This window comes from Cervus canadensis, chromosome X, assembly GCF_019320065.1.
Source record: "Cervus canadensis isolate Bull #8, Minnesota chromosome X, ASM1932006v1, whole genome shotgun sequence".
In the NCBI taxonomy this organism is placed as follows: domain Eukaryota; kingdom Metazoa; phylum Chordata; class Mammalia; order Artiodactyla; family Cervidae; genus Cervus; species Cervus canadensis.
Window position 1 is genome coordinate 100,048,602 of NC_057419.1, and position 18,312 is coordinate 100,066,913.

Consider the following 18,312-nt stretch of genomic DNA (forward strand, 5'->3'; position numbering starts at 1 on the left):
TTTCTAGAAATTTTATAGTCTTATGTTTTACATTTAGATCTAAGATCTATTTTGAGTTAAACTTTGTATAAGGTGTGATGTAAGGATTTGACTTCATATTTTAGCATATGGCTAGCCAATGTTTCCAGCACAACTTATTTTTTTTTTTTCAGCACAACTTATTGAAAAGGCTGTATTTTCTACACTGCATTATAAACACTGTTGAGAATCAATTGACCATATAAGTCTGGCCATATTTTTTAACACAGTACTTTGTTCCATTGATTGATGTGTATTGTTTGACTGTTTTGATCAATGTATGTTTATAGTAACTCTTGAAACACTGAAATCCTATAATGGAGTCCTCCAAATTAAGAACACACTAAAAAAATTAGTTTTGGCAATTTTATTTAGCTCTGTTGCCTTTCCATATAAATTTTAGAATCAGCTCATGAATTTCTTAAAAAATACCCTAGATTTTATTTAGAACTGTGTTTAATTTATAGATTTGTTTAGGGAGAATTAACTCTGCCTTATCTTTCACTTCTCATTTCTAGTGTGTGTTAAGCCCTGGGCCTATGTGGGAACTTATCAATCCCTTGGTATATGCTGGAACTTTATAAAAATCTTTATTCACCCAAGTATCTCCTTTTCTAAACTTTTTCTTCTCAGACTTTTCAGTCTATTGTTTGTCTCAACTGTTTACCCCTAGCTTCAGGCTACTGCTGTCAATATTTTTGTCTTCAAATGCTTTTGGCTATGCCTCTCAGGAAGCCGCCACAGCTCTGGGAATGCTCCCACTTGAGTGAAACAAAGGTAAGCCATTGCATCCCTCTTTGAGGGAGCTGCCATTCAGGTCAAAACCCTTAACCACAATTTTTTGAGAATAAGATTTTTATTATTCCTTCAGGCAATGGGAACCTGTAACAGGAGTGTGGGCTGACATCTTTATGGCTGCAGTAGCAGTTTTCTTCATCACGTATTCCCTTGGTGGTTATAAGTTTTTTACTAGATTGTAGAGTTCTGTAAAAGTTGATTCTTACAGTTTTCTCAAGCTTCTTAATTGTTTTTATGGAGAGACAAAACCCTGAAGTTCCTAACTCTGCCTCTTTTGGTGATATTACTCTTCTGTTTTTCCTGATACTCATAGATTTTGTCTTTTCTTTTTGGTTTTTGTAAAGTCTGGCTAGAGTTTTGTATATTTTTCCATTATTTTCAAGGAGCCAGTTTTTAATTTCACTGATTTTCTCAATCATTTTTCTATTTTTGATTCTACTTGTTTCATTTTTAGTTTCTTTTTTTAAAATATATTTCTAGTTCTTGAGATGGAATCTTACGTTTTGGATTTTTAGAGTCTTCTTTTTCCTGGACATTTCAGTGCTGGAAATTTCCCTCTATGTATTTCTCTGTGAGCATCCCACAGGTTTGATGTGTTGTATTTTTATTTTTATTGAGTTCACTATATTTTGAAACATCACTTGTGACTTCTTTCTTGATCCATGGGTTATTTAAAAGATTGTTCTTTAATTTCCAAATATTAGGAAAGTTACCAGATATTTTTCTATATTAATTACTATTTTTATTCTTTGATGGTCACTGATCATAGTCTATATGACTTCAATTCTTCTAAATTTGTTAAAACTTGTTTTATGGGATATCTTGGTGAATGTTCCAGTGTCCTTGAAAAAGATTGGGTATTCTTCTTTTGGGGGTAGAGTGTTGTATAAATATCATTTAGGTGACATCAGTCGAAAATATTGTTTAGGTCTTCCACGTATTACTAGTTTTTTCTGTACACATTCTATAAGTTGCTGAAAGAGGAATGTTGCAGTGTCCAACAATAATATTGGATTTGTATATTTCCTATTTGAATTCCATCAGTTTTTGTGTCATATATTTTGAAGCTCCATTGTTGGATATCACAGTTAGCCTCATAATATCTTACTTGTGATTGAATTATGTAAATCCCCTATTATGTTCGGTAATTTTCCTTGTTCTATAGTATGTTTCTTTCATTTTAATATAGCCACCACATCTCTCTTTTGATTAGTGTTTACATTGCCTATATTTTCCGTTCTTTTACTTTTACTATATTTATATCTTTATAATTCAAAGTGGACTTCCTGTACACAGAATATGGTTGACTCTTTTTTTTCCCCCAACCTGACAATCTCTGGCTTTGTATGTTTAGACCACCTACAGTTAATATATTTATTGACATAGTTGTGCTTAGATTCATCATTTTATTATTTATTTGTCCCCTCTGTTTTTACGCTAATATATTTTCCTTTTTCTGATTTTTGAAGTATTTGAATATCTTTATTTTATTGATTGCCTTTTTAGAAATATTTCTTTGTGAGATTCATTGGTTGCTATAGGGATTGCAATCTTCACAGCTGAGATTTGACCCTCTTCTTAGAATTAATATTGTTCCACTTATAGTAAAGTGTGTAGCCTTATAACAGCATACATCCATTTCCCATCTAAATGACCTTTATATTATGGATGTCTTAACTATTTTATCAACAGCTCATTAAAAACCACGAGAGACAATGTTTGAATTTTTTTCCTTCAGCAGTCATAACTATTTTAAAGAGCTTAAGAATGAAAAATGTTTTTATATATATCCAGAACTTCCATTTCTGTTGTTCTTACTTTATTCCTGACAATCTAATTTCCTCCTGGCATTATTTCCCTTAAGCCTGAAGAATTTCTGTAGAATTCCTATAGAATAAGTCTGCTGGTAGCAAATTCCCATGTCTTTTTAAATCTGAGAATGTCTCCTGAAGCTTATTTTTATTGGATATAGAATTCTGAGGTTAGCAGCTGTTTTCTATAAGCATATTAAAGATTCTGTTTCACTACTGTCTGTGAATTGATGATATATCTTCAGTCTTTCAAGTAATTATTCCCCTTCACAGACTGTGTTATTTTCTAATAGCTTCCTTTAAGATTTTTCTTCATCTTTGGTATTTAGCAGTTTGATTATGATATGTCTAAGCAATCTTTTCTTATTTTTCATTCTTTTCTGTTTGGAGTCTGTAGAATGGTTTGTTTCTGTAAACTTGTGTGTTGTACCAAACTTGAAAAGTTTCTGAGCACTATTTCTTCAAGTATATTTTTTCTTTACTAGTTTGTTTCCCCACTGCCTCTTGAATTCAAGTGCTCTATGTGTTGGAGAGTATCATATTGTTCAGCATACCCCTGAGGTTCTTTTGGTATTTTTTTCAGACATTTTTGTTGCTGTTCTTCACATCGGATAATTTCTATCACTCAAATTCACTAACTTTTTCCTTGTCATCTCTGTTCTGCTCTTGAGTCCATCCAGTGAATGTTTTTATTTTGGTGACTGCATTTTTCATTTCTCAATTTTCAAATTGGTTATTTTTATATTTCCTAATTTTTCTGTGAGAACGACATCTTTCTGCTTATTTTAAATGTATTTTAATTTACCTCATGGAACTTAGTTATAATTGCCAGTTAAAAATCTTTGAAATTTTCAGCATCTGAATTGTGTTATATTTGACCTTTGTTGATTGTCTTTTCCCTTCAGAATTGGTAATATTTTTCTAGTTCTTTCTAAGTAAAATAATGCTGAATTATATTCTAGACATTTTGACTCATATTATGTGGAGCCTCAGCCTTGTCATGATGCTTTGGAGAATGTTGATTTTTTTTCTTGTTTGTTTTAGCAGAGAATCAACTTGGTTAAGCAGCAAGGTCTGCCTTGCTTTCTGTGGGTGGTGATACCCAGATCTTTACATTTTCAAGGCCTTTGCTATACTGAACTTGGTGTATCTCACACATGTTACGACTGAGGGGATAGTCCCAAGGCTTGGGCTCTGGATTACATATTATTACATTCATAATTCAGTTATCAAAATTTTTTGCTATGTGGCTTTGAGTCTGTCCTATACTTATGCACCTCAGGATTAGTGTGAAATTTTGTGTGAAATCATAGTGTACTTGTCAAAACCTTTGGGTTTTGGGTCTGTCCTTGGGTCTGTCCTAGGGGCATGTTGTTGTTGTTCAGTTGCTAAGTCCTGTCCAACTCTTTGCAACTCCATGGACTGCAGCATGCCAGGCTTCCCTGTCCTCCACCATCTCCCACAGTTTGCTTAAATTCATACCCATTGAGTCAGTGATGCTATCCAACCATCTCATCCTCTGTTGCCCTCTTCTCCTGCCTTCAACCTTTTCCAGCATCAGGGTGGGAATTTTTCCAATGAGTTCACTCTTCCCATCAGTTGGCCAAAATATTGGAGCTTTAGCTTCAGCGTCAGGCCTTCCAATGAATGTTCAGGATTCATTTCCTTTGTTCTTAAGGGTAAACCTATGTTTTTTGAGGGAAGACTTATTGGATCTTCTTGTTTAACCCTCTGTACTTTGGGATTCCCCATACTCTCTGGTCTGCAGTTGCCTTTTCCCCTGATTCTCTGGTAGGACAGATGTTTTTTGTCAGGAGTTTTGGCTGTTTGTGCCACTATCCCACTATGCAGCTTTGCCTTTGAGGCAGAACTACAAGAGAAAAGAACAAGAGAAAAAAACACAGGAAACGTATTTCCCTGTGGTTGCTTCTCCAAGTTTTGATTCCCTTTCGTAAACCACCTGTTCTTTTTTACTTTTCAGAGTGCCTGGGTAGTTGCTTTTATATTTTATCCAGAAATTTTATTTATAATCAGTGGGAAAGAAAGGCTGTAATGCTGTTACTCCACTATGCCGAAAACCAGTTTAACGTTGTTTGAATTTTTGTTTTTCACCTTCTTTTTCTTACTGTCTTGTGCTTGTATAATATTGTACTTCCAATTTCTCCTTTTGTACAAAGAAATATTTTAGTTTCTTTACTCCACCTCTTCTTTTCAGACCAGAACTCTGGCTTCAGTATTGCGTACATCTTTGATTTATTTCTGTTACATGACATTTTGATCTTTTATCTGAAACGATTATATCTTTTATGTTTTATGTCTCACTGTTGTGTGTTTATTACCTGTGCCATCTTATCTGGAAGTTCCAAACAATAAGAACAACAGTATAAGTCCCTCTGGTAGCCTCTTTTAATCGATTATGGCCAATGTTTGTAGTGTTGGAATCATAACAAAATCGATTCCATTTTTTACAGATAAAGAAACTAAGGTATAGTTAACTTGAGATTGGACCATGATTAACCCAAGTTTCCAGATTCCAATACCAATGTTTTTACCATTTATTAATTTTATGCATAAGGTCAAAATCAGTAGGCCCTGGAAAAATATCAGAGTAACCTTGTAACATTTTAGAATATTTCAGCTGTTTTAAAAAATTCTATTGCTTTCCCCCTGGCTTTCAGCTTGTTCTGGCTTAAGGATGTGCCTCTAGAGTGGAGAACACATTGTGTAGTCATTCTCCAACTTATTTCTTGGTCATTATTTGGGCACTGATTCTGCTTCCCTCTCTAAATTTCTCATAATTTTGCCCCAAGGAAATCCTACTAGCTCTTGGGAGTGGCCTCTATTTTCAGCAAAGGGTTATGAACCACTGAAGAGACTTCTGTCTGATGGTTTTATTTGTTCCATACCTGTTACAGAAGAGAGGACCAGTGGCAAAAGCAAGAAATAAGCACCAATGTAGTACAGAAAGGGGTAGGGAAAAAATAATTAATATCCAGGGTTTGGCCTGCATAAAGAAAATACTCAAATGGTATTTTGACTTTTCTCAAAACTGGTTACAGTTCTCAGTGCTTCTAGTGGCATTAATGGAAGGACATTCCTACAGTATCTTTGCCCTCCAACCTCCCTTGTGATAGGGTTGTTGTTGTTCAGTCCCTAAGTCATGTCCGACACATTGCAACCCCATGGACTGCAGCATACCAGGCTTCCCTGTCCTTCACATCTCCCAGAATTTGCTCAAATTCATATCCATTGAGTCAGTGATGCTATCTAACCATCTCATCCTCTGCCACTCTCTTCTCTTTTTGCCTTCAGTCTTTCCCAGCATCAGGGTCTTTTCCGGTGAGTCAACTCTCTGCCTCAGGTGGCCAAAGTATTGGGGCTTCAGCTTCAGCATCAGTCTTTCCAATGAATATCCAGGCTTGATTTCCTTTAGGATGGACTGGTTTGATATTTTTGCCGTCCAAAGGACTCTCAAGAGTCTTCCCCGTCACCACAACTTGAAAGCATCAATTACTGGCACTCGGCCTTCTTTATGGTTCAGCTCTCACATACATACATGACTCCTGGAAAAACCATAGCTTTGACTAGACAGACTTTTGTTGGCAAAGTGATGTCTCTGCTTTTTAATACACTGTCTAGGTTTGTCATGGTTTTCTTTTCAAGGAGCAAGCGTCTTAATTTTATGGCTGCAGTCACCATTCACAATGATTTTGGAGCCCAAGAAAATAAATAAAATCTGTCAGTGTTTCCACTTTTTCCCCTTCTATTTCCCCTTCTATTCTATCCCCTTCTAAAATGAAGGGGCTGGATGCCATGAAGGCAATACTTGGATTTGTAGCTCCAGAGAAAATAAGAACAGTTGTGTGTTCTATATTACCTTTGTGAGCATCAAGAGTCTAGCAATAGTAGAGTTAATGAGAACCCACAGTTGTTAAGTTGGTAGTGATTGTAGTCTCTTAAATCTTGTGATATTTCTTACTGATGTTTTGTTATAAACATATGTTGCATGCAGCTAGCTATTAAGAGTTGCTGTACATCCCAAGTGCCAGACACTAGATGGAGTAGCATAGACGTAGTGTTAGACCTCTAGCCTACCAAATGTCAAAAGTTATGAGCTATGCCCAAACACTCTGCAAAAGGGGTATTACTCAACTGCAGAGTTTAGATTAGAGCTTAGGATCTCTAACACAGACTTTTGTTATCTCTGCTTCCCTAAACCGTCTGTTTGTGATTCCTCTGAAGAGCTTATTGGTGATTAATGCTGTTGGGAGAGGGAGGGGTGTGTCACTGAGTACTTACAGTATCTCTGTCCCCAAGGATTATCAAAGAGAAACAAAAAGGCCATTAACAGAACAGAGCACTCCAACTCTCAGATCTCTGAGAGCCTGTCCATAAGTCACTGTAGCCCACTCCCTAAATCCATGTTGCTAGCAGATCCACTAGTCACATGGGAACTCATTTCTCGTAGGGTAGTCTCTCCTCACAATGAAAAGCATGCACAACAAGAAGCAATTATTCTCTAAAATTTCCAGTGATACGGAAGTAAGAATACAGAAAAGTCAGGGCTTTGTTCTTTTAGTCAAAGTCCCAGTCCTTAAAACCTCACTATTCTCAGAAAGACTGTTACTGGGAAGAATGGAAGAGTCCATCATAACCTATAATGAAATAAAGGGGGTATGGTTGGCTTTTGTTCATATCATTCATTTTATAATCCTGTCTCTAATAGAACTGTGACAGTTTCATCATAAAACATATTTCAGAGTGCCAGCTAAAAAAAAAAATTAGACCCAAGCCAGAGGAAAGTGAATGAGGAAAGTGAGGGTGCTTAAAATCATGACATGGAAAGGAATAAAAAGATCAGACTTAGGGGTAGCATGATCAACTTTTTTCAATCACTGAAAGTCTTTAAGTCTCAAAAGAACAAGAAGCAGACTTTGTTGAATGGATCCAAAGGGCAGTACTAAGACAAATGTTTATGTGTGTGCTGGAGTGAAGAAGCTAGAGTTGGGGAACCTACTCTGGTTTGTGCTTAAAGAAGAAATTCACAGCTTATTGGGGATCTATTTTAATTCAAACAAGGAAATACAGTTTGTTGTGAGATGACAGTGGGTAAAGAATCGCCTGCAATATAGGAGACTCAGGACATGTGTGTTCAATCTCTGGGTTGGGAAGATCCCCTGGAGGAGGAAATGGCAACCCACTCCAGTATTCTTGCCTGGGAAATCCCATAGACAGAGGAGTCTAGTGGGTTACATTCCATGGGGTCTCAAAGAGTCAGACACAACTGAGCGACTAAGCACACAGCACACACATGAGCCTCATAGTTAACATAAACAGAGTGATCACTTGCTTATCTTTACTCTTTCAGATCAAAAGCAAGTTGGAATGACATTAGGAACTGGTTGATAAGTTCCCCACCAATGGGAGTACTGCTGAGGGCTAAAGGCATGTGTGTTTATATAAATATAAATTTCAAGTTTATATTTTACTTCCAATTTATTTTATTGAAATTTTACTTCCAATACCACAGTAAATTTGCAAAAGGAAAAGATAATTCTGTTCACCTTTAGTTTCAGGAGGTAATATTTGAAGGAAATTAGATCTTCAAAGTAATTTAAAAAGAGCCAGGGAACGTAGAAAATATTTGTTTAAAAATAAGAAAGAATTCCACTCATTTCCCAATTAAATCATGTCTTACATTTGAAAAATGAGAAGGCTGTCAACAGGGGCTAGACTATGAATTGTAGCCCTCACCAACTTTAGTCTAATTCACCAGTCTTTTCATTTAATTAAATGAAATAGCAAACTTCTAATCATTCCTTCACACAGAGGAGCTGGAGCGGTGGGTGGATGCTCTTCTTTGTCTGGAATTGAGGACCTTAGACTTGTGGGTGAGTTCTGTGTCCGCCTGGCCTGTGGGTGGCTCATGCGGCCTCGCCTCTGGAATAGTATTAAGCTGCAGCAGCAGCTAACATATAGTGAGCACTGGATTTGTTCTAAATACTGGTCTCAATACTGTCTCCTTAAATCCTCAGAGCAATTCTGAAATACATGGTATCATAATCCCAATTTTCCAGATGAAGAAACCGGCATAACAAAGTTAAGTGACAAAAGGCACACAAAGAGTAAATGACAGAACCTAAATTCAGGTCCAGTTAGTGATGCTTTTAATCACTGTACAATACTTCTGCAGGGTACTTCTGTGTGTTGTCACATATACTGCTCCAAAGCACCTAGATTTCCTAGTCAAAAGATGGGATTTAGTAATTGGGGCTTTGTGGTCCCTGTATGGGACACTGAAGAAATGTCAAATGTCCATGTGTTTACCTGGTCTTACAGTAGAGGGCTAGAGATCTAAGGATGGTAACATAAATTCAGAGCCCTCCGTCACTTGTGCTGCCATGATGCAAGTGACAATCCCTATCTTCATACCCTACTCCTTGAGAGATGTCTGGCTTCTTTGGTGACAAGAGCATTACTTCTCTTTTTCATTTTTCTCTTGCTTTGTTTTTCTTTAGTGCTGTTAGCTCTTGCTATCTCTTGCTGTCTAACTCTGTTTTAATTTCCTCTTCTCACTCTTGTTATTCATCCTTTCTATTCGGCTTTTCCCTCCAATCAGATTCTAATTACCTTCCTCCCTCCCCTCTCTTTTTCTTTCTTTCTTTTCCCCCCTCCTTTACCTCCCCTTCATTTAGTATCACTTCCCCTAATTCTCTTATCTACCAGATCCTTTCAAAATGGGACTGAAATAGAGAAAGAATGAATTTGTGTCCACTGTACTAGATAGACCAAACTTCCCAAGTCTTTCCCTGCTTCCAAGTCAGAGAAAGTTCTGAAGCTTGGCTGAGACCTAATTCATTGGGAAAGCAGCCTCTTCTTAGCAATCAATGGGTGGGAGGGAGGTTACCAGTAACGGGGGGAACTGATGTTAGGTTGGTGCTCATCAGTTGCCAGGGAAAGCAGTAGAGGGGTGCACCCCTCACTGCCACTGTGATAAATCATCATAGTGGAGATAGTTTTGATCTTAAGATTAGATCTTAAGATTAGTCACTAACTGAGGCCAGAAGTGGGTACATAGGCATTTACTGATCGGCCTCTATGACTAAGAGGGAAGGTCAGTCATGGGACTGGGCTGTAGGTGAAGCAGAGACTGGTCCAGCAGGGGGATGTACAGAGAGCAAGAGAACAGTCATCTTGGGTGGCCTGATCATACTGACCTCGTACCTTCTTTGGGCAGCAGAAAAAACTTGCCTTTTGCTACCATTGGACACTTTTAGTCACATGCTTTTTGCACTATCAGAGTTCCTAGTCAGAGCAGAGAGAAAATGCAAATGTGTTTGGTTACAAACCTCCTGTAAAAGAGAAAAGTCAAAAGGAAAAAAGATCTTAAGGCATTCAGAAAGTCAGGCCCAGATCCAGAATGTAAGCCTTCCTATCCTAGCCCAAGACTCTTCTTTTCTACCTACAGTGACTCCACTGTCCTCTTGGAACTAGACCAGTCTCCTGACTTTATCACTAGTGATTGTCTTCTCCTTTTTCTTTTATAGTGTGAGTGCCTGTTTTTAATCTGCATAACTATCTTGTGTGCTAAGTTGCTTCAATTGTGTCCAACTCTTTGTGACCCTATGGACTGTAGCCCACCAGGCTCCTCTGTCTATGGGATTTCCCAGGCAAGAATACTAGAGTTGGTTGCCATGCCCTACTCCAGGGGATCTCCCCAACCCAGGGATCAAACGGGCGTCTTACATCTCCTGCACTGATAGGCAGATTCTTTACCACTGAGCCACCTGGGAAGCCCACTTTTACAATTAAATTGGTTTAGAAAGTTTTTCTGTGTCTAACTATGTCCTGCCTGGAATATTGGATTCAACTGTAATTGTGATCTCTCCCATTAATTAATTGTGTTTTATGTACTTTGGGGTAGGGCAATGTTTCTACAGCCAGTGAATGTGGCAGTGTATCTGAAGGGACAAATCTTTAGGGGGTAGCTCATTGATTCTGAAGTATTGTCTCTTGTCCTTGAAGCACAGAAATAGGGGGAAGACTGTGCTCTAAATGAAAGCCCAAATACTTAAAATACAACTCTAGTTTGAGACATGTTATTTGCTGAATAAGCTTGGAAGTAAATTGTGTGTTTTGGTGAATTGACTATATCTTTGATGATTATTAAATGATACTCATAGTCTCTTTTGAAAATGGAATGTTTGTGAATGCGTGCAGTAGCCTTGAGTACACTATGTGCCTGTATAGGGGAACAATGTATTAAGCCTAAGGGATGGCTCTGGAAAATGGGAAGTCAACAAGATATAAAGTACATCTGGGCTAGGACCCAGGGCTGGATGGATATAGTAAACATGCTATAAATGGAGTTGCTTTGTCCATTACCTTTCCATGAGGTAGAAGAAATAGTGTAATATACAGCACAGGGACTATAACCAATATTTTATAATAACTTCAAATGGAGTATAATCTATAAAATATTGAATTGCAATATTGTACCCTTAAGACGAACATAATATTTTAAATCAACTATAGTTCAATTAAAAAAGGAAATATAAATTTTAAAATTAAGAAAATAGTGCCACTTACTGCAGTAACCAACCTGATTATCAAGTCCTATGTGGGCTTTATGTGTATTAGCTGTGCTACTGGCATGCGCTGCTGGGGTCAGGTATGCTGGGCTGGAGGAAACTTCAGGTGGCTCAGACAGTAAAGAACCTGCCTGCAATGTGGGAGACCTGAGTTCAGTCCCTCAGTCGGGAAGATCCCCTGGAAAAGGAAATGGCAACCCACTGCAGTATCCTTGCCTGGAGAATCCCATGGACAGAGGAGCTTGGCGGGCTACAGTCCATGGGGTTGCAAAGAGTCAAACACGACTGAGTGACTAACACTTTCACTTTCATGCTGGACTGGAGTGAGCCTTGCTTGAGTTAACTGTAATGATGAGGTGTTTGGTAGGGTCTTGTTGACTTTGCGAAGCTGAAGAAGGCTACCCTGTGCTCTGTTTGAGGTATGTTGGTGTGGGTTGGCTGCAATGAGGTAAGTGGGGCTGACAGAAGGAGGAAAAGGGAAACTTAGCGGTGCAGTCATTTCACTTGTCTGAGTATCATTTTCCAACTTGGCAAATATATATGTGATACGATTCATCCATTGATACCAAAAATGTTCAATGAGCACTTTCTGAGTAACAGACTCCTTTTCTATGTACTGAGTACACAGAGGTAACAAAACAGGAACACTGCCCTTTAGGAGCTCTTGGGTTTTGTGGGAAGGCAGACAAGTAAACAGACAGTTACAATGGAAAAATGCAAAGAGAGTGTATCAGAGGCCATCAGTCATCTCCAGATCTCAGTCACTTAACCCCACAGAAGTTTACTTCTCATTGATGCAAAATCTATTGGAGATCCAGGCAACTCTCCAGGGCACTTGTCCTCCAAGTTCTGGGTCATCATTCCAGGCTGTTTAAGTCTTATAGTAGCTCCATATAAACATATGTTCCCATGATTACCATGGCAGGGAGTGTCTTGCATTGGACATTAATTGTTCCAAAGGAAGAGACACATATTTCTTCTTCCTATAACCAAAACCAAAACATGTCCTCTCTCTACTTTAAGTGGGCTGGGAAGTGGCAGTACAATCATCCTATATCCGGAACATTTGTAACCTACTACAGGTCAGGATAATCCCAGTGTGACATCCCAGCATGTGTGAATGTTGGAGATCTCGAAGGGCTCTGAAGTTTGGGGATTCTGCTCTTACTGTCAATGGTATCTAAATGGATGGACTTTGTTCCTATACTAAGCACATTCTCTGTGAAGAAACAGTACAAATGAGAGTTTTTTGAGGGGTTTTCCTATGATTTTACCAAATATCCTTTCTTAGAAGTAGTAAGTTTGCTATCTTTTGGAGAACAGCACTGGACTCTATGTGAGCTAAGGCAACAGGCTTTCCTAACACTCTGCTTTTCTACTTTCTTTCAACCAGATGCAGTGACTGAAGTGAAGACTGACATCTATGTGACCAGTTTTGGCCCTGTGTCAGACACTGACATGGTAAGTATGGTTTCTGCAAATGTAAAAGTGAAAGATTATGCAACAAGTCAAAGTAAACAAATTGGGTTTTTCCTGTGGCAGGGCCTTGGAGCTATATTATAAGGAGAAGTCTTGTCTGAGTAATTCCCTACCCTCACCATCCTACATTTAACTAAATGCATCTTTTTCCCTGCTTTCCCCGCCTATTCACATATCAAACATATACCACCCCCGCATCAGGAGTACCATTCCCTTCTTTCTACAATGTGTCTTTCAAAATTCAGCTTGGCTCCCTATTCTCAATTAAACTTTCTCTGACCCTCACCCTTTATATTTGGTCCACCACACACAAATTAGCACAAATAGGTCATATGAGAAGGGCAGATGGTGGAGGACTCTCAGTCTAGCAACTGGTGGTGTCATTTAAAAAGTCCACTCCTTGCAAACAAGCATTCATTAGGGAAGTGGACAGACCACAGCGATGCAAACCATTTGGGGGAAGAGTCAAACCTACTTCTAGACACTGGTTCTTCTATAGTGAGTAGGTGTAAGGAGGAGGATAGCTTCAGAGCAGATTCAAGGAATAGGGCAGGGCACAGCAGAACTGGGTTTCCCAGGTGACTCAGTGGTAAAGAATCCGCCTTCCAATGGGAACGCAGGTCCGATCTCTGGGTCGGGAAAATCCCCTAGAGAAGGAAATGGCAACCCACTCCAGTCTTCTTGCCTGGAGAATCCCATGGACAGAGGAGCCTGGTGGACTTCAGTCCTTGGGGTTGCAAAGAGTCGGACACGACTGAGTGACTAAACAATGACTATAGCAGAACTAGCAAGGGGATGATTCATGAGCCATCTACGAGGACTTCCCCTGCTCCTACCTTTTTCCCTTGCTGCCAAAGTAAAGAATGCAGTGGAGAGTTCAGACATGAGACCCTGTCATAATGGAGGACCTGATAAATACCTACTTCAGATTCCAAATATTAGATTTTTGAAAGATTATCATGATGCAAAACAAAGAAGCTAGTATCTGCTCAGAATGTCTGAAATTATTAGATGTTCCATAAAGTTTTGTTGAATGAGTGACTTTGGGTTGAAAATTAAAGTCTTAAAATCAGAAAAAATATGTTAAAAAATATGAAATGTCTCTGCTCACTATATAGATATTTTTCTTTATCTTCAGTGGGACTACTACTTAGCTGATTTAGATCTTTTGGGTAAACACAAAAGGTTGTGTAGTGTCATGATAGTTTTTCCTACAGATAATGTGGAGCCATTATTTTAGAATGATTCATCTGGCAGTCTGTACAGGATGAACTACGAGGGGGAAAAGACTGGGGGCTAAGAAGTGGTTTAGGCATGTCTTTACCTGGGTCTTCCTTCAATCAGGCAAGGTGTAGGAGTCAACTGGAGAAACAAGTTAGTTCTCAGGAGAGGAAGTCATAAGTGGTTGTGAGACCAGACAGGGGGATAACCAAATTCTCCAGGTAGGTGCAGCTCTCTTTTTTATTGCTGGGTATTAGTGGTTGATTAATATTTTCATAAGAAAGCAACTGTAGCTACTCTTTGAGCACACACACATACACATACTCACTTTCTTTTATGAATCTACATCCATTAATACATTGAGGCAAAATAAGAAAGTTTATGCAGAATTAAAAAAAAGACAAAACAGCTTACACACCACCCCAGGCACTCCACAGACACACACGTACAAACAGATACCCCAGTTCTGAGATACTACAGAAATATTCACATAGCCCCTGCCCAAACCAGCTTGTTTCCCTGCTCTTTTCCCACCCAAGCAGGCACACATGGGTGTGCATGGGCTCTGGAGACCCTTCAAGCAATCCAGACGTTTTATCTTCTGAAGTTTCATCTTCCACTTGTTTGTCCCCAGCACTGGCCCATGATTAAGCAGAAATAACAGAATGGTCCTTTCCTGATAGAGCAACCTTTGGTCAAATACATTTCAGGTTATTTTTAGCTGAACTTCCATCCTATCACAAGGCAGAATAGCTATGATCAATCTGGCTAGGAAACAAATTTCTGGTGTTTTAAAAATTTTCTTCTTCCTGTACTACTTAATAGACTGTGGCAATTGTGGCAGGATCAGGGATGACTTCGGATGAAACATCAGATAGTCGTGTGACTTTAGCAGTTAATTGAATCAAGAAAGCAAGCTCCTCTGAGCCCACAGACTACTTGGTAAAGTAAATGAAAATTAGGGCTAGCTAGCTGGGTTCTTGACTTTCTTCCACTCAAACGGGGAGCTTTGGTGCCTAAGAATTGTCTAAGGAAATAGAGATAGTCTTTTGTTCACAAAGGGGGAAAGTTGTGGTGGCAGTTTGAGCACTGAACCAGCACCAGCCATAACCCTTTGTAGCCATTGTGCTCCTTGGTCAAACACTGCCCTCCACAGACATTGAGCCTGAGTTTGGCAGCTCAATGAAGAGTCATGTCTGTTTTGTTGATCTCAGTACCACCAGTGCCTAACTTGGTGTTCATCAGTTGGCAGACTCTCAATTATTTGTTAAATTTAAGAATGAATGAGATGGAACAAATTAAATTTGAGGGGAAAATAATGACTGTGTTCCTCCACTTGGATGAAAGTTCTTCAAAGGCAGAACATATGTCAAATATATTTCTTTTAATTTTTTTTGAAGTAAAGACTTACCAAGAATTTTATTTTTAAGTAGAGGAAAACAAACCTAACCCCAACATATAAATACTATTAAAAGACAATCATTTATGTTTATATCTAATTTTTTTTTCATTTATTTATTTTAATTGGGGTCTAATTACTTTACAATATTGTAGTGGTTTTTGCCATACATTGACATGAATCAGCCATGGATATACATGTGTTCCCCATCCTGAACCCCCCTCCCACCTCTCTTCCCATCCCATCCCTCTGGGTCATCCCAGTGCACCAGCCCTGAGCACCCTGTCTCATGCATTGAACCTAGACTGGTGATCTGTTTCACATATGATAATATACATGTTTCAATGCTGTTCTCTCAGAACATCCCACCCTCACCCTCTCCCACAGAGTCCAAAAGACTGTTCTATACATCTGTGTCTCTTTTGCTGTCTTGCATATAGGGACATTGTTACCATCTTTCTAAATTCCATATATATACATTAGTATACTGTATTGGTGTTTTTCTTTCTGGCTTACTTCACTCTGTATAATAGGCTCCAGTTTCATCCACCTCATTAGAACCGATTCAAATGTATTCTTTTTAATAGCTGCATGATATTACAGTGTGTATATGTACCACAGCTTTCTTATCCATTCATCCACCGATGGACATCTAGGTTGCCTCCATGTCCTGGCTATTATGAACAGTGCTGCAATGAACACTGGGGTACATGTGTCGCTTTCAGATCTAGTTTCTTTGGTGTGTATGCCCAGCAGTGGGATTGCTGGGTCACATGGCAGTTCTATTTCCAGTTTTTTTTTTTTTAAGGAATCTCCACACTGTTCTCCATAGTGGCTGTACTAGTTTGCATTCCCACCAACAGTGTAAGAGGGTTCCCTTTTCTCCACACCCTCTCCAGCATTTATTGCTTGTAGACTTTTGGATAGCAGCCATTCTGACTGGCATGAGATGGTACCTCATTGTGATTTTGATTTGCATTTCTCTGATAATGAGTGATGCTGAGCATCTTTTCATGTGTTTGTTAGCCATCTGTATGTCTTCTTTGGAGAAATGACTGTTTAGTTCTTTGGCCCATTTTTTGATTGGGTCGTTTATTCTTCTGGAATTGAGCTGCAGGAGCTGCTTGTATATCAAATACATTTCTATCTCTTGCACCCATCACAGAACCTGACACAACTCATCTGTGTTTGCTGAGGTGATATGAAATATTAGTAGCAGGGCCTGCAAATAAAGAATGAAAGCAGCTTTTTTTTTTTTTTTTTCATGAGATGCTATTGAGTAGCAAGACTAGTAAGTCAATGATTAATGAATGACTCTAACCTTTGGGCACAAGTTTTGATGACTTCTCCATCTATGAAAATAAGGAGCTATGATGAAAGAAAATTGTACAGAGATGAAAATTGAAGAGTGGTAGATGTTTCTAATGGGAAAGTCTGGGAAAGAAAGAAATAATGCAGAGTACAAGACAGAATTTGGCAGCTGGTTATAATGGGAACTTTACAAGCATTATGAATAAAAACATGTGTTAACCATTTGTAGCAAATGAAGCTGGATGATCACACAATACATAGTTTTTCAGCAGTAATATTAATCCTGGGTTGATGGTCTCCCAGAAAAGCAAGAGAACAAGGGGTATGATGGCAATTTGAATGAACTGAAGTCATGTGACTGTCTATGATTTTCTATTTTTAGGATATTTTAGACCATTTTCTCAATCAATATATGGAAAGATGGTGGAGATGGCAATGACAGGGATGTTTAATGAAAAATACAGTTTCATTTCCACTTGTCTCGCAAATTGAATCTGTCTATTCCTTACCAGTGAGCAGTGGTTCTTGACCAATGGTGGTTTTCCCTGGTCTCTCAAGATCCTCTGAATTAGAATGAAGAAAAAGTGGGATGCTGGCTTAACAATGGTAGGGTATTCATATGGGCATGATTGGAAAGGAAAGCATAAAGTTAACAGCTAAATTTTTAAAAATTTATTTATTTTTAATTGAAGGATAATTGCTTTACAGTATTGTATTGGTTTCTGTCATACATCAACATGAATCAGCTATAGGTAGACATATGTACCCTCCCTCTTGGACCTCCCTCCCACCATCCACCCCATTCCAACAGCTAATATTTTTAAAGAGAGTAGCTATTAAATGTTCTCAACACACACACATGCATGCACATACATAAACAGTGACTACGTGAAGTGATAGGTATGTTAATTTGATTGTGGTAATCATTTCACAATGTATATATTAAATCATCATGTCATGGACCTTTAAAAATCACATCGTATAACCAAAATATGAGATTTTTATTTGTCAATCATGCCTCAATAATCTGGGAGAAACTTCCTAGTCTATATAGTGGACAGCCAGGTAATGATGAAAGTAGACAATACACTAACAGAACTAACCATCTAGCTTAACCAAAATTAACTAATTTATTTAAAAAATGGAGGCATGGGAAATGAGGACCCATAAGATATATTATAATCATAATTCTTTATAACAGATTCAGGTGACATACATTTTAGTTGGACTTCTGTTTATGAAAGTCATGCAGAGTTACCGAAATATCAAAAGACTGCATGGGAAAAAAATGGTGTTAAGTAAAAAGAAAGTCCACATAAGGACTTTTTTCCTGTGGTAATGGGCTTGAAATTATTGGACCTGTTTCTTTCCCCAACACTGGAAAAAAGTAGCTGTGTCCACTTCAAGTCCTCCCTTACTGGTGTCCTCATGCATAGAGTGAAGGGGAACATTTTGAAAGTCTCTTAAGCTGTCAGTTTCCTCTTATTCTATGGTGTACCATATTCCCAGATGCAACATAGAAAGGAGTTCATTTCTGTAGTGTTTTACCTAGGAGTCCATGATCATGAATCTCCTGGACTACTTTTTTGTAGACAGGCAGAACACATAAACAATACTAGTAAGACTATTTCAAAGGCTAAATACAACTGAAAGAGGCATGTGGATTATGGTTTTCCAAAATAGA

At 38.4% G+C, this 18,312-nt stretch overlaps 1 protein-coding gene across 2 annotated transcripts in view; it reads left to right on the forward strand.

Annotated features, from left to right (window-relative positions):
* Positions 1-18,312, forward strand: part of GABRA3 (gamma-aminobutyric acid type A receptor subunit alpha3) — a 227,926-nt gene that overhangs the window by 124,448 nt on the left and 85,166 nt on the right. For both annotated transcript variants that reach the window (XM_043459919.1, XM_043459918.1), the window contains exon 4: positions 12,612-12,679. In XM_043459919.1, the coding sequence (XP_043315854.1) occupies positions 12,612-12,679 (68 nt within the window). The remainder of the gene's footprint in view (positions 1-12,611; positions 12,680-18,312) is intronic.